This window comes from Rhineura floridana, chromosome 21, assembly GCF_030035675.1.
Source record: "Rhineura floridana isolate rRhiFlo1 chromosome 21, rRhiFlo1.hap2, whole genome shotgun sequence".
Classification (NCBI taxonomy): Eukaryota; Metazoa; Chordata; class Lepidosauria; order Squamata; family Rhineuridae; genus Rhineura; species Rhineura floridana.
In genome coordinates this window covers 18,316,465-18,330,917 of record NC_084500.1, presented here as the reverse complement: position 1 = coordinate 18,330,917, position 14,453 = coordinate 18,316,465, and the positions used below count along the sequence as shown (strand labels likewise).

Genomic DNA, 14,453 nt, shown 5'->3' with positions numbered 1-14,453 from the left:
GGCAGAGCAAGAAGAGGGTTAGATCTGACTCTTCTGAGAAGAGGGTTGAATGGGAGGTTGCCGGGGTCAAGACTGAGCTCTTGAGATGCCTTTTATTTCTTCAGTTCGGCTGTTACCTGGACGTTGTTCTTGCATTACAGTTGTTGGACCTTATTATGATCAGTGGAGTGTTTAAAGTTATTGTCTATTTATTAAAGGGAGAGGTTTTCATTAGTCTATTATTGATACAAACTATTTAAATTTTGTTAGTGAATTATCTCATGTAAACATTTTTCTATGTTGTGAGGCACTTTGAGCATGGATGACCTATTATGCCTGTTGCAGATCCGGGGTCAGCAACCTTGGGCCCAGGGGCCACTTCGGCCCTCTAGGCCTCTACATCTGGCCCTTGAAACTCTCCCCCGGGCCACACCCCTTCTGCCCAGGCCACACCCTTCATTTTTGCCTGGCAGGAATGTGCCCTCAAACTCCAATAATACCTCTTGCTCTCCTAGATGCAGGACAGAGAGGAGTGTGCGAGTGTTTTCAGTAACTAAAGTGATATACAAATGTAATATTTACATCCATTGCCCTGCCTACTTTTTGCCTCTGGCCACGCCCACCACTGGCATGTGACCCTTGGGGGGTTGTGGCCCTTGGGCTGAAAAGTTTCCCCATCCCAACTAACAGTCTAAATTTGGTCAGGTGGTGACAGAATATATGGGAAGACGAAGGGAGAGGTGAGGGAAACAGAAGGCGACGCTGAAAAGATGTAAGCAAAGGAACTTCAGCTTTGTTTTGGTCAGAGGAAGGAGTCAAGGAAGATGTTTTAGAAGAGAAAATGAGGCGTGTGCATTGGTTTGCAGAGAGGCCGTTCCAGCCATATGGGACAGCAAGGGGAGATAGGTGGAGCTAAAAGGGAATGGGAGGAGCTAAAGGGAACAGGTGGGACTAAAAGGGAATGGGAGGAGCTAAAAGGGAATGGGTGGGGCCATGAGAGGAACAGGCTTTTTCCCTGTGCGCTGAAATGGGTTTTTAATCTACTTGCTTTTAAATCTGCTGGCCTTAAATCCTGACTATTTTATTGTTGATGTGTCGGTGCTTTGTTTTGCTATTAGCTGTTCTGTTCATATTCCTACAGTCCTGACCTACCGTCAGGGGTACAAATCTTTTTAATAAACAAAGTTTTGAGTCGTAGAGATAGGGACTTTGGATCTAGACCCAAGGCAAAACTTTTTTGTGGACATGTGGAAAGTTTACATCTCTGAGTCTATGCATTTTATGCGTCGGTCTGAATGGACAGCTGAATGTGGGCTCAGGTTAGAGTGGTTCTGGACTGTGAGGGGCTGAATATCGTAAACAATTGTTCAGATATTGCAAACTGATAACTGGCCACAGGGTTGTTGTTGTGGGTTTTTTTTTTCAGGGGGAAACATTTCCCTCCCCAGAGAAAGAAAATCTGGATTAAATGGGATGAAAATATGAGCTGACACTTTGATGCCAATGATGTTGTGTGGATATGTAGGCATGAGAAGCCCCAAATCCTACAATAAATCACCCCTCTGGATGGAAGCAACCCCAAGCTCTTTCAGCTAAGAACAGGAGCTCTTAAGAAAAAAAGAATCAAGGTCGATGAAGCTGAATATTGGAAGGAATATCAGGACAGACAAAATGAAGGACTTTTTCACGCGGCACAGGCTTAAACATGTGGAACTCGCTGTCACAGGAGGCAATGATGGCCACCAATGTGGATGGCTTCCAAAGAGGATTAGACAAATTCATGGAGGAAATGGTTATCAACGGCTGCTAGCCACCATGGCTGCATCCTACCTCCAGTGTCAGAGGAAGCCTCCGAGTCCGAGTTGCTGGGAATCTCAAGTGAGAAGAGAGCTGTTGTGGCATGGGATCCCACTTGTGAGCTTCCCCGTGGGGCATCTGGCTGGCCACTGTGACAACAGGAGGCTGGAGTAGATGGGCTCCTTTTGGCCCGATCCAGCGGCCAAAGGACTCTCCTTATGCTCTTAAGCAGAGGGTAGGAACCCAAGGGGGTCGTCCACTGAAGGTGAATGCTAGACAATTGAGGAGAGGCAAAAAAAGGAAGGATTTGTTCACACAGTATATAGTCGAAGTCTGGAATTCGCTCCCAGAAGAGGCAGTGATGCCCACCACCTTGGGCAGCGTTAAAAGAGGATTGGCCAAATTCATGGCGAAGAAGGTAAAGCAACGGCTACTAGCCACGATGGCTCTGTCTACCTAAACTGTCAGAAGGAGCCTCTTGCTGGGAATCACCGTGGGAGAGAGTTCTGTTGCACGAAGGCTTCCGTTGGCCACTCTGTGAACAGGATCCTGGCCCAGATGGGCCGCCTTTGGCCTGATCCAGGGCTCTTCTCATGGGTGGTGTCTAACGTTAGCCCTACTCAGAGTAGACCCATCGAAGTTAATGGACATGGCCAACTCAGGTTCGTTCATTTCAACGGGTCTGCTCTGCGGAGGTTTTACTTGGCTACAAGGGCGTGTTCTAAATCTAAGGTAACTAGAAGGACGTGTTCAGCAAACTATGACTGGCCCAGCCAGAGAGTGGGATTTTTGGATCCCGCCATCAACCTGCAGCGAGGCCGGGATTGTTTTGCACCCTGCCGAGCGTGCAGGCCGCGTATTCGCGGGCCTGGGCGCCTTTCCTCATAAGTAAATCCCAGAACTGAGCGCGGATGCCTCGGCTTGGGGCGGCCTTTTCCAGCTCCGCCTGCTGCGGGGCCGGGGAAGGCGGGTCCCTCTGGGCGGAGAGGGGCCGGCCCAGAAGCGCCGCGAGCGGAAGACGCTCCCGAAGCGGGAGGAGGAAAGTTTGGGGAGGGTTTAATTGTTGTGTGTACGCGGACGGGGGTGGGGGAGCGCTCTCCACTTTTGGGCGGAGGGAGGCTCCATCCTTGGCAAGGGATCCCTCCCTCCCCCGACTTCGGGAGGGCCCGATCCGGCCCAGTTAGCTAGCCGGCCGGCCATGGGAGACCAGGAGGCAGAAAGCGAGGAAGCGGCGGAATTCCAGCGGCACTGGCGCCGCGAGTTCCCGGGAGAAGCGGCGCCGGCGCTGCGCCTGGACTCGGTGGCCGCCATGGAGGAGGAGATGAGCCGGTGCCGGCGGACGCTGCAGCGGCTCCAGCGGGCCCTGGCCGAGGAGAAGTTCAAAGTGGTCTACCTGGAGGCGGCGCTGGAGCGGCGAGGAGCCGGCGGCAAGCCGCCCCTCCCGTCCAGCCCCCGTGCGCCCAGGGCGCACAAGGAGACACCGAGGGCCCCCAGCCCCGACGCGCCCAGGGCGCACAAGGAGACACCGAGGGCCCCCAGCCCCGACGCGCCCAGGGCGCACGAGCAGACGCCGCGGGAGCCCCTCCAAGCCGCGCCCCTCGGCTCTTCGGGAGGGCCCCGCCGCCCGCCGGCTCCCCCGCCACCCCCTCCTCGCCTCTGGAAGCGGCCCCGGGGTCGGGACCTCCCCGACGGCTGCAACTCCACCGAGAGCCATCTGTGCTTGGAGCGGGAAGGCGACTCCCCCGGCTGTGGCAGCGACCCCGAGAAAGGAGGAGGAGGAGGAGGAAGCAGCGACTGGAGCTGCAACAGCTCCGACCACGAGGATGCCTCCTCCGTAGGTAGGTCCCGGGGAGGAGGGTGCCTTTGTATATTTTGCATTTTCTAGATGTGGTAGACTGCGTCTGGCCAGGGAGGCTCCGTTGAACTGATTTGACTGTTTCCTTCTGAATAATAATATATTATGTGTGTATTTATTTGTTTATTACATTTATATACCACCTTGCCCACCAAGGAACTCAAGGTTACCTACAAACATAGTTCTCCTCTTCCCTACATTATCCTCACAACAACCCTGTGAGGTAGATTAGGCTGACAGGCAATGACTGGCCCAAAATCACCCAGTGAGCTTCATGGTCAGGTGGGAGTTTGAACCCGGGTCTTCCAAGTCCCAGTCCAGCATTCTAACCACTACACTGCATTGGCTGTAATCGTAATCATTATCATTATGTCATTCGATGGTGTGGCAGTTTGACCGTATCTTTTGGCAGCAGGTGAGAACGTGAAGCTGCCTTGTACAGAGTCAGGCCACTGGGCCTCCTAGCGTGGTGCTATTTGCTGAGACAAGCACCAGCTCTGCAGGGTCTCTGACAGAGAAGGTTAAGTCCGTGAGAACCTCAGAAGAGCCCGGCTGCTGGGTCAAGCCATAGGGGTCCCATCTAGTCCAGCATCCTGTTCAAGTGGCCAACCAGATGCCCATTGTGGGAAGCCTGCAAGTGGGACCTGAGTGCGAAACCGCACTCTCCCCACCCGTGATTCCCATCAGCTGGCCTTCAGAGGCATCCAACAGAGGAGGTCAACTGTAGCCATCCTGGCTGATGACCTTCTCCTCCGTGGATTTGTCTAATCCCCTTTTAAAGCCCCCCAAAGTTGATGTGCGCCATTATGTCCATGAGAGCAAATGCTAGAACTGCTTCCTTTTGTCTGCCCCGAATCTGTCACCATTCACCCTCATTGGATTCCCTCGGGTTGTTCTGAGCTAGCATGGTCTGCTACCTGATCCTTTTTAACTGGGGGGGGGGGCTTGAACTTGGGACCTTCTGCGTGCAAAATCTGCCTGGCCAAGCTAGCATTGTCTGCTCTGACTGGAGGGGGCTCTCCACAGTCACCGACGGAGGCATTTCTTGTTGGATCTGCTTGCTCAGAGCTGTTGCAGATTGAACCTGGGGCCTTCGGCATGCCAAGCTGGTGTCCCACTGCTGAGCTGTGGCCTGATGGGAGTTGGAGGCAGGACGGCTCTGAATCCCAATTGCCAGAAACCGCAGGAAGGGAGAGTTACTGCTGCGCTCATGGCCTGCTTGCGGGCTTCCCTTTGGGGCATCTTGTTGGCCACTGTGAGAAGAGGAGGCTGGACTAGATGGGGCTCCTTTGGCCTCACCCAGCTGCAGGGCTCTGGTGAGGTTCTTGTGGAGCACATCAACTTCTGAGGGGCCACAGCGGCCCTTGCCTTATGGTATGAGGTTACTCCTGTAGGTGACAGCTTCCGAGGGTGGTGGAACTACCAAAAGGGCCCCCTCTGCTGATCTCAACACCCTAGAGGGTCTGTAGGGAAGGAGGTGGCCTTTCAGTCATTTAGGACTTTCAACACTAGCATAAGCATCTTAAATAGTGCCTGGAAACGAACACTCAACCATTGCAGCTTGCTGCTTTTTCTTTTTTAAAGGAGATTTACAATAGGATATAAATATGCTAAGTAAATACGTAAATTAATACATCCCTGCAGGTATTTCTGTCTTGAGATCTGCCCTGCCGCGGTTTGAAATACCTTTGGAAGAGCTGTGAGGGTGCGTTCTGGTTGCACTGAGGCTGAGTCTCCAATACAGGCTTGTCCTGCGATGGGTTTGGCAGTGTCTGGCAGCAATGTGCATGTACGAATAAGCTGACAGGACTTGGACATTGCGCCCGCCTGGCCTTGAATTTGCTGCTTTTCAAAGGAATCTGTTCACATGTTCTACAGCCAGCTGGCAGGTTAACACGTGAATGAACATTGCTGGATTTCCTCTGCTGAGCAGACTTCTGTTCAGAGCGTTGTATTTAAGGTGACAGGAGACAAAGAAAGTTCTGTCTGTGAAGTTGCATCTGCAATGGACTCTTGACACATACATATTACAGACATCAAATATCTTCCAAAAGGAAGACATTTTCACCTAGGTTCCTCTGGAGCATATATGTGTGTGTGCTCCTATGTGCAATGTCTAGATAGAGCAATGTCTGTGCTAGCTCCAGCCAAGTCAGTTTCATCTTGGAAGCCAGAGGGACTAGCAACTTAACTTTCCGTTTTCTTCTTAAAGCTGAGACTCTCTGGATGCTACCTAAACCAGTTTGTGTTGTGTGTGTGAGACAGAGGGAATGTGTTGCCAAACCCTGCCTGGTTCTTTGCTGACCAGGAAGTTGCAGCTTGCATATTTTGTACTATCCCAGAGGAACTCAAGTTTACTAAAGTTGGACTGATGTGAGCTGGTCTTAATGTGGAGAGCTGCTTCCGTTAGCTCTTTTCTGGGGCGAGATGCTTGTCCAAAGGTCACGGCTGCATCGCCGAATTGTTTATGGTACAGCTGCGTGTTTTGAGAGGAAGGTCGCTTCCAAAGCTGTTGACCTGTGTCTTAAATCTAGATGCTTCCACGTGACTCTCTCTCTTTTTTAATTAACTAAAAGCAATCTTGGCAGGTCTGCTTCGGTTTCTTCCATGTTTGGCCTTCACCAACCTGGTGCCACAAATCTCATTGGCCCCAACAGACCAAGGACGATGGGAGTTCAGCAACATCTGGAGGGCCACAGGTTCCCCGTCTCTGAGCAAAATGCTCACACTTCTTGTCAGACTTTGCAAACACCATTACCTTTTGCTATTGCTATATTTGTCAACTCCTTAGTTATCATTTCAGCTGGTTCTTTATCACTCTTCTAATCTTTGGGCAGAGCTTTGAGACACAGAGTGTCTTGACAGCACAGTATTTTACCACGCAAGTACCAAAACGGGTAGGTTCCTTTGACCTCTGGGTAATCCTATAGATGTCCATCCATTGAGTTTAAGAGGCTTAGTTGCAGGTATGCGGGTATAGGATTGTAGCCTCAGTCTCCCAAGAAACCTGGCTTTAGTTTTCTTTTTGGAAGAAAGTAAGATTCTAGTTCCTATTAGCGATTGGGGGGGATTATTTTCGGATCACATTTAAGTTGAATTTATTGACATTTCACTTTCCAATACGATATGAGAACGGAACACAGCCCTCTTCGAAATTCGTGTTTATCTGAATTTTGTGGTGCTGTTCTCCACCCAAGCAATGTTTACAAAAATTCATATATTGGGGAGGGGGGGAATGTGCATTAAAACAAATGCATTAGTGAAAATAACTTACAAAATGCATTATATTAGGAAATATCGCTTGCAAAGAAAAGTACATTAGTCAAAACTGCATAGAAAAATGTGTTTAGCGGGAGAAATTCACACTAAAATCCTGAAGAATTTTCATGAGGATTTTTTTTTTAAATGATCAAATGGCTGCAGAAATTTGGACAGCCACATTTAAGACTAGTAAAATGAGAAACTGAGAAGAAAAACTGACCGTTCCATCTCTAGTCTTGGGGAAAAAATGGGTATTGATATGTGCCAGCTGTGCAGGGCCCTGCAGAATCTTAACAGGCAGGGATTCTTGAAAAGAAATATTTATAAATTTGACACGTTGGTGTGTAATTTAAAGTAGCTTTTTTCACATACTCCTGATAGGAAATGACACATTTGTGAGAAAGGTTCATCATTCAAATAGAGTCTTACAAGGTAGGAAATTGCTTGCATATTTGTTGGCCGTGCCTTGCAAAAGCTTTTAGGACCATCGTGCATGAGAAGAATTATTGGTTATCAATAGCAGTGTCCTCTTCTATGCAATGATGCGCTTGAGTTATATTAACATAGAAAAAAAGTAGTTGTTTCAAAGTCAACATCTGCATCCCCGCGCCACCTGATAAGGCTCTTCACTGTACAATTGGATGTAACAATTTATGGGCCATTCTAATATTGGAATTAGCTCAAATCCCCACCATACATTTAACACACATTTAAAGCTCATGGCTATTTCCCTCAAAGAATCCTGGGAACTGTAGTTTGTTTAGGGTGCTGGGATTTGTATCTCTACGAGGGGTAAAGTTCAGTGCCCCAGATTCTTTGGGGGAAGCCAGGTGCTTTTAGCATATGGTGTTTGTGTGACCGCACTTTCTGAATAAAGAATGGAAGAGTGCTGGCGAGTAAATATTAAGCTGGCCGCAGATTTTAACTGGAATTTCAGTTGCTTTGAAGATGCAGGCAGCTGTAGGTGGATCGCTTGGCAGTTTTATCTCCTCGGCTGCAGAAGGCAGGCAAGGAAATAATGATCTGATTGCGCTGGAGATTTTCGCCTTGCCAAAAAAGCCACAGCGACCGTTTCCTGAGCTGATGCTGTTGTTCATCCGTTCCCCCCGGCCCCCCATAATATAGTTTAATTGGCTTGTGGTGGGTTTTTTTTAGTGTGCAAAACCAAAATTGAGGAGAGGTGTGCTAGGCTGCATCAAAAATGGGGAAAGGAGAAACAGAAGGCCTGCCCCCTCTGTCATCTGCTTGTGGGCTTCCTGGAGACGTCTGGTTGACCTCTGTTGGAAACAGTATACTAGGCTGGGCCGATTTTTAGCCTGATGCAGAAAGGCAAGGCTTTGGTTCATAAATCCCTGTCACTTCCTTTATTTCACCACTTGGGGGTGCTTTGCAAGCCTTTCTGGCCTGGGAGGGGGGGAAGATGAGCTCTGCAAGCCAGGCTGTGCAAATGTCGCTGCACGCTTTCCGGTGAATGCTAAAGATGCCCCTCTTTACCCTGGCCTTTGAGATGTGTGTTTTCAGGACTCGCCCTATTCCTCTGAATGTAAAGGGGTTTTAATTGCTTTTAATACTGTGTTTTAAATTTCTGTAACCCGCCCTGGGACCTACTGGTGAAGGACAGGCAGCAGCAATAATAATAATAATAATAATAATAACAATAATAATAATAATAATAATAATAATAATAATAATAAAGCTGGAGATCTGCTTGTCCCCTCAACCACACAGCCTGTTGACTATCTCTGTGACCTTAGTGCTTTCTCCCTGCTGGAAACAGCATAATGGTGTCTTGAGCGCTTTCCATTCAAAGCCAGAATTGCAGAAACCTGGAGACCCTAATGCAAGGCTAACCTGTGGCCCTTTTTGATGTCCCTGGATGACAGCTCCCATCATTCCTGAGTATTGGCCATGCTGGCATGGGCTGATGAGAGCTGCAGTCCGACAACAGCTGGAGGGCCACGAGTGACCTCATCACCCCACTCCAGCTGTGTGTGCAAGACCAGGCTTCTTTCAGTTATTTGGAATCTATCATTGCTAACATTCAATGTTAATCTTTTTTTTTTTTAAGTCCTTGTCCGTCACCCTAGCGCAGTTGCACCCTCTGGTCAGAGTTCTAGAAAGGTGGGATCATGTTTGTTCTCTGCCGTGGAAAAGGAGCAGAATGTGCTGAAATATTGAGACTGTAAGGTCCACTGGTCCTTTGCTTATGTTAACTGTGTGTAAAGTGCTGTGAGTCTCTGTGAATCGTGTTTCCCTTGATTGCCACGGGGGAAAGAGTTGAAAGATGGAGACTGCAGTCCTACTTACCTGGGAGTAAGCTCTACTGAATTCAGTAGGACTTCCTTCTGAGTAGACGCGGTTAGGACGGTGCTGTGTGACTCTCTTTGTCTTAATGAATGAAATTGGTGGCTACAGCCTCGAGACTAGCTCTGTACTGTCTCCTAAGCAGAATAAGGCCCCAATGAGCCCGAGTGCCGCATTCCCTTCTGAATAACCTTCTGGGGGCCACATGCCTGGGGTGGCAGGGCCAGAGGCAGAAGCGAGTGGAGCAATGAATGTACATTTTACCTTTCTATAGTAGGCTAGTTTCTTCACACACACCTCTCCCTCCTCCATCCAGGCAAGCTAAGAGCATGGCTGGGGTTCAGTGACAAGTTTCCAGCCAGGCAGAGCACAGCTAGTGAGGGGGGGGGCTGGGGAGAGTCCCAAGGGCCAGGTAGAGAGGCCTGCAGTGCTGCATTCACCCCCTGGCCCTGAGGTTCCCCTTCCCCCTGACTTAGAGGCGACTTGGCCCCTACAAAACTGTGCGGTGCCTTCTGCCAGCCCAGGGCCGCTGTCCCTTTGTTCAGGAATGCCCCGCTGGAGCCCAGCTCGGTTCTTCTCTGTGCCTCCCTCTGTGGCGCTCTGGCAACGGGGCCCGGGGGATCGGCCGGCCACACCTTGTTCTGCAAAAGCAAACAGCACCTATCTCTGGGGTGTGTTTGTGCTGTTGACTCAGGAGGAAAAGGAGGTGGTTGGCAGAGGCCGACCTGGGCTTGGCTCCAGGACAACAAAGCAGCAGCCGTGCCTTGTGGGTACATACCTGCCGTGTTTTCCTCAAACTTGATCCAGGTGGCAGAGAGGGAGAGCCCTTGGGGGAGGGCCGCAGAACACCTGCTTGGCATGCAGCAGGGCCAAAGTTCGAAGCTGCCAGTCAGTGTGGACAATACTGAGCAACACCGGTGGTCTGACTTGGTTGAAGACAACTTATCAGAACCCTGAGGACTGGAATATTTTTTCTTTTCAAATTTAGGGGAAGGGCTGTAGCTCAGTGGTAGAGTACCTGCTTTGCACGCAGAAAGTCCAGAGTTCAACTCCTGGCATCTCCCAAGTTGAGCTGAGAAAGATCCTGATATGAAATCCTGGAGAGCTGCTGCCAGTCAGTGTAGACAATGCTGAGCTAGGTGGACCAGCCATGGATGAAGCAACCCCTTGTAGGCATGTTAAGAAGATTTTAAGCAGCGGCTGGGTGGCTACTTCTCAGGGATGCTGCAGCAGTCCATTTCCTGCATTGGCTGGGTTGGTCTGGATGGCCATTGAGGACCCTTCCAACTCTAGGATTCTTTGATGCCCTGTTCTGGGAGTGCCGCCTCATTGGAGCACCTTGTGCAGAGATATGGCAGTCTCTTCTTTATGGCTGTCTGGTTCCTCCCCCCCCCTCCAAAAAAAATATTTCTGCAGGGGGAGTGGTTGGATGATCTGCGGAGAGACAGCAGACAGATTAACCTTCCCCTAGCAGAGGTTGATTGGCAGACGAGAGCATGCCCTCTTGCAGAGCTGCGGCAGGCAGGCTCCTCTATGGATGTAGTATGTGGGGCTCTGTTTTATTTTATTTTTGAGACACATAATTTGGTACTTGCTGTTTCAGACATCATTAGGCACAGCTTCCCTGTTTTTATTTCCTGTTGTGGCAGCCCACCTTCATGTGTCAAGGTGCCGTTGCTGGAAGAAGCTTCTGACAGCCAGGATCTGAAGGATTTCCCGTGCACCAGAGATCCAGATCTGAGTGCAAAGGAGCCCAAGAGCAGCTGCCTGCAACCTGGTGACCTCCTGATGTTAAGGGATTCCCAACTCCCATCAGCCCCAGGAGCCAACATGGCCAGTGGTGAGGGCTGATGGGAGTTGTAGTCCACAGCATCTGGAGGGCACAAGGTTGGGGAAGCCTGCAGGACTAGAGAAACCCTTTAAGAAAACCACTCTAGACATTTCCTCCTTGGTGATATGTAGAAGCATCTCTTCTGTCTGCCCTGTCAGATGGCTTGCAGCCGTTACAGAGAGAAGGTGCCTCTCTCAGGAAACGCGGCCTCCCCACCTGTCCCTGAGTGATGTCCCCGCGGTTTTGCACCCCCAACAGTGAGAGCCTGTGCTGACAGCAAGCCAGAAATGTGCTCAGCACTCTTGAGAAAAGATTGCAATCAAATCCATGCAGGGAGAGTGAGCTGCAATCCGGTATTTGTATTTTTCAGAGTGAACACATTTCTATCCACAACCTGCCAGACTAATCATATCTCATTTTTTGATTGGGTAACCTTCCTAGTAGACTATGGGAATGCTGTGGACATAATATATATCGACTTCAGCAAAGCTTTTGACAAAGTGCCCCTTGATATTCTGATTAGCAAGATAGCTGAATGTGGGCTGGAAGGAACAACTATCATGTGGATCCATAGTTGGCTACAGAATCGTACTCAAAGAGTGCTTATCAATGGTTCCTTCTCAAACTGGGGGGAGGTAACGAGCGGGGTACCTCAGGGCTTGGTCCTGGGCCCAGTGCTCTTCAATATTTGTATTAATGACTTGGATGAGGAGGTGCAGGGAATGTTTATCAGATTTGCAGATGCTACAAAATTGGGAGGGATAGCCAATACCCTGGAAGACAGAAACAAAATTCAGAGGGATCTTGATAGGCTGGAGCACTGGGCTAAAAACAACAGAATGAAATTCAGTGGGGATAAGTGCAAAGTTCTACACCTAGGAAAAAGAAACCAAGTTATAAGATGGGGGATACTTGGCTCAGCAATACTACACACGAGAAGGATCACAAGCTGAATATGAGCCAACAGTGTAATGTGGCTGCAGAAAAGGCAAATGCTATTTTAGGCTGCATTAACAGAAGTATAGTTTCCAAATCGCATTAAGTACTGGCTCCCCTCTATTTCGCACTGGTTAAGCCTCATCTTGAGTACTGTGTCCAGTTCTGAACACCACACTTCAAGAAGGATGCAGACAAACTGGAACAGGTTCAGAGGACGACGACAAGGATGATCAGGGGACTGGAAACAAAGCCCTGTGAGGAGAGACTGAAAGAACTGGGCATGTTTAGCCTTGAGAAGAGAAGATGGAGGGGAGATATGATAGAACTCTTTAAGCATTTGAAAAGTTGCCACACAGAGGAGGGCAGGGATCTCTTCTCAATCGTCCCAGAGTGCAGGACACGAAATAATGGGCTCAAGTCACAGGAAACCAGATTTTGGCTGAACATCAGGAAAAACATCCTAACTGTTAGAGCCATACGACAATGGAACCAATGACCTCGGGAGGTGGTGGGCTTTCCAACACTGGAGGCATTCAAGAGGCAGCTGGTCAGTCACCTGTTGGGGATTCCGGCCAGCTTCCAGCTCTACGATTCTATGATGCCATAATTCTATTTTACTTTTAATTTTTTGCTCAATTTCAGGCTGTATTTTAACCATGAGGGTGTGCGGCCCTTGCGCTGAAAAGGCTTCCCCACCCCAGGTCAGCACTGGCTGGCAGAAGCTCTCCTGAGTTTTGGATAGGGAAGAGGGTCTTTCTCAGTGCCTCCTCCTTAATCCTTTTTAACTGGCGATGCCCAGTGTTGAACCCGGGCCTTCTGTGAGCAAAGCAGAAGTGCTCCATGTGATGTTCCTATATTAATGTATATATGGTAAGTGTTGTTGTTTTAGAAGATACGTGGTAAGTGGAGTGAAAGAGGAGGGGGAGTGAATGGGCAGTAGAATGCGAGATGATTGGCTGAGTGTTTAAAATGGCTGAATGTATAAAAGGAAGAGTGAGAGTGGAATGGGGGGAGAGAAGAGAAAGAGTGGATTGCTTGGTGGGGTTTGAGAGAGTTGTTTACCAGGAGAGAGGGAAGAAGGAGGGAGGTGGAGTTCGGATTAGTATTGAGTAAAACCATATGCTTATGTGCCTTAAGAAGAAATCTTGTTAATCTTGTTAGCTTTGTTATCTTTAATAAATACTTAATTTGGTTTACCAAAGGCCTGATCCTTGGCTGGGGTTTCACAGACCAGAAGGGAGGGTAAGGTAATGACCAAGGCTGAAGGGGAACTGTAACAAATGGTGGCAGCGGTGAAGAGAATAACAATACCAGTATTCAGAGTCTCTGGGAATACTAGTATTGGGACGTTACTGGTGGTTGCCTAGCAGGGGGATCTGTTGAGATCTGTGCTAGAGCGGATAGGTAAACCATAAGAGAGTGCGGTCCGGACTGGTGGAGTCCCTGGTGGTGCCTAGAGACAGGCAGTAACCACGAGCAGGTAGGAACCTGACAGGGAGAGCCAGGGAAGGACGCCTCACACTCCACTTCTGATCTGCAGGATTAAATCAGTAGCTCTGTGATTCCCCAGAACTATCGCATCAGATTTTCATTTTTTTTTTAAAAAAACGCTATTAAGCATGTAGAGTTCACACATTTTCCTGCACCTGCATTTTGCATGTTTGGCCAGGGTGCTTCTGCAGAGCAAAGGGAAAGACTGCAGAGAAGGAACCTTAAAAAAAGAAAGCAAGCTTAAAGCACAGTTTAAATGCATGAGTGGAACAGAGTGAGGACAGTCAGCTTGAGGGAAACCTAACCCTACAGACGGCAAGGCTGTCTTTTGTTGTGGTGTGACAGGCAGACATTAAACTGGTGGAGGGGGCCCAAGTTTTCTCACTGGAGAAGCATCTAAAAGCATTGCATGGACCCTTGCAGGCCACAAGGTGGTGCCCAGGAGCTTCTTAACAGTGTGCTTGGAAGTGGAGAGAGTCTCAAAAGTAGGAACCTTGGCACAGAATTTTACCGAACCTACGCCGTCCTTGGCAGCAGCCGGCGTTTCTGCGTTCCCTTCATCCCGTCAATAATTGCCGGGGCTTTTGAGACCTTGTGGTAAAGAGGGAAGAGAAGGATGGACTCTCTCTCTCTCTGTGCATTTCTGTCCTTATTATTAGAGGGTTTGTATTCTATCGATTAGCCGTCTCGTTCAGTTTGAAGATCTCCTCTCTGCCTTTGCCGTAGTGAGTAAGGCTTCGTGTTGGCTCTGGAACTGGCCTCTGAATCCCAGAACACACGGCTGAAGCGGAAGGGCCTCTGAGCGTGCACAGAGGGCCTTTTTGCTGAGACACTACTAGCATGAGTAGGTTGGTGCCCTGATTGGAATTGGTGGTCCCAGCTCCCGCGTGGGCTTGAAACAGACTACTGTCTGAGCTTGGTGGTGGTTTTGACTATGTCAGAAGGTAGGTGGTTGTTCCGTTTAGCTCACTGTTGCCTACACTGACCGGCAGCAGT

General features: G+C 49.3%; 1 protein-coding gene across 1 annotated transcript in view; it reads left to right on the top strand.

Annotated features, from left to right (window-relative positions):
* The first annotated feature begins 2,706 nt into the window (after positions 1 to 2,706).
* Positions 2,707 to 14,453, top strand: part of ABR (ABR activator of RhoGEF and GTPase) — a 102,484-nt gene continuing 90,737 nt past the window's right edge. Inside the window, exon 1 of the mRNA XM_061605232.1 lies at positions 2,707 to 3,614. Coding sequence (XP_061461216.1) covers positions 2,975 to 3,614 — 640 coding nt within the window. The 5' untranslated portion in view covers positions 2,707 to 2,974. The remainder of the gene's footprint in view (positions 3,615 to 14,453) is intronic.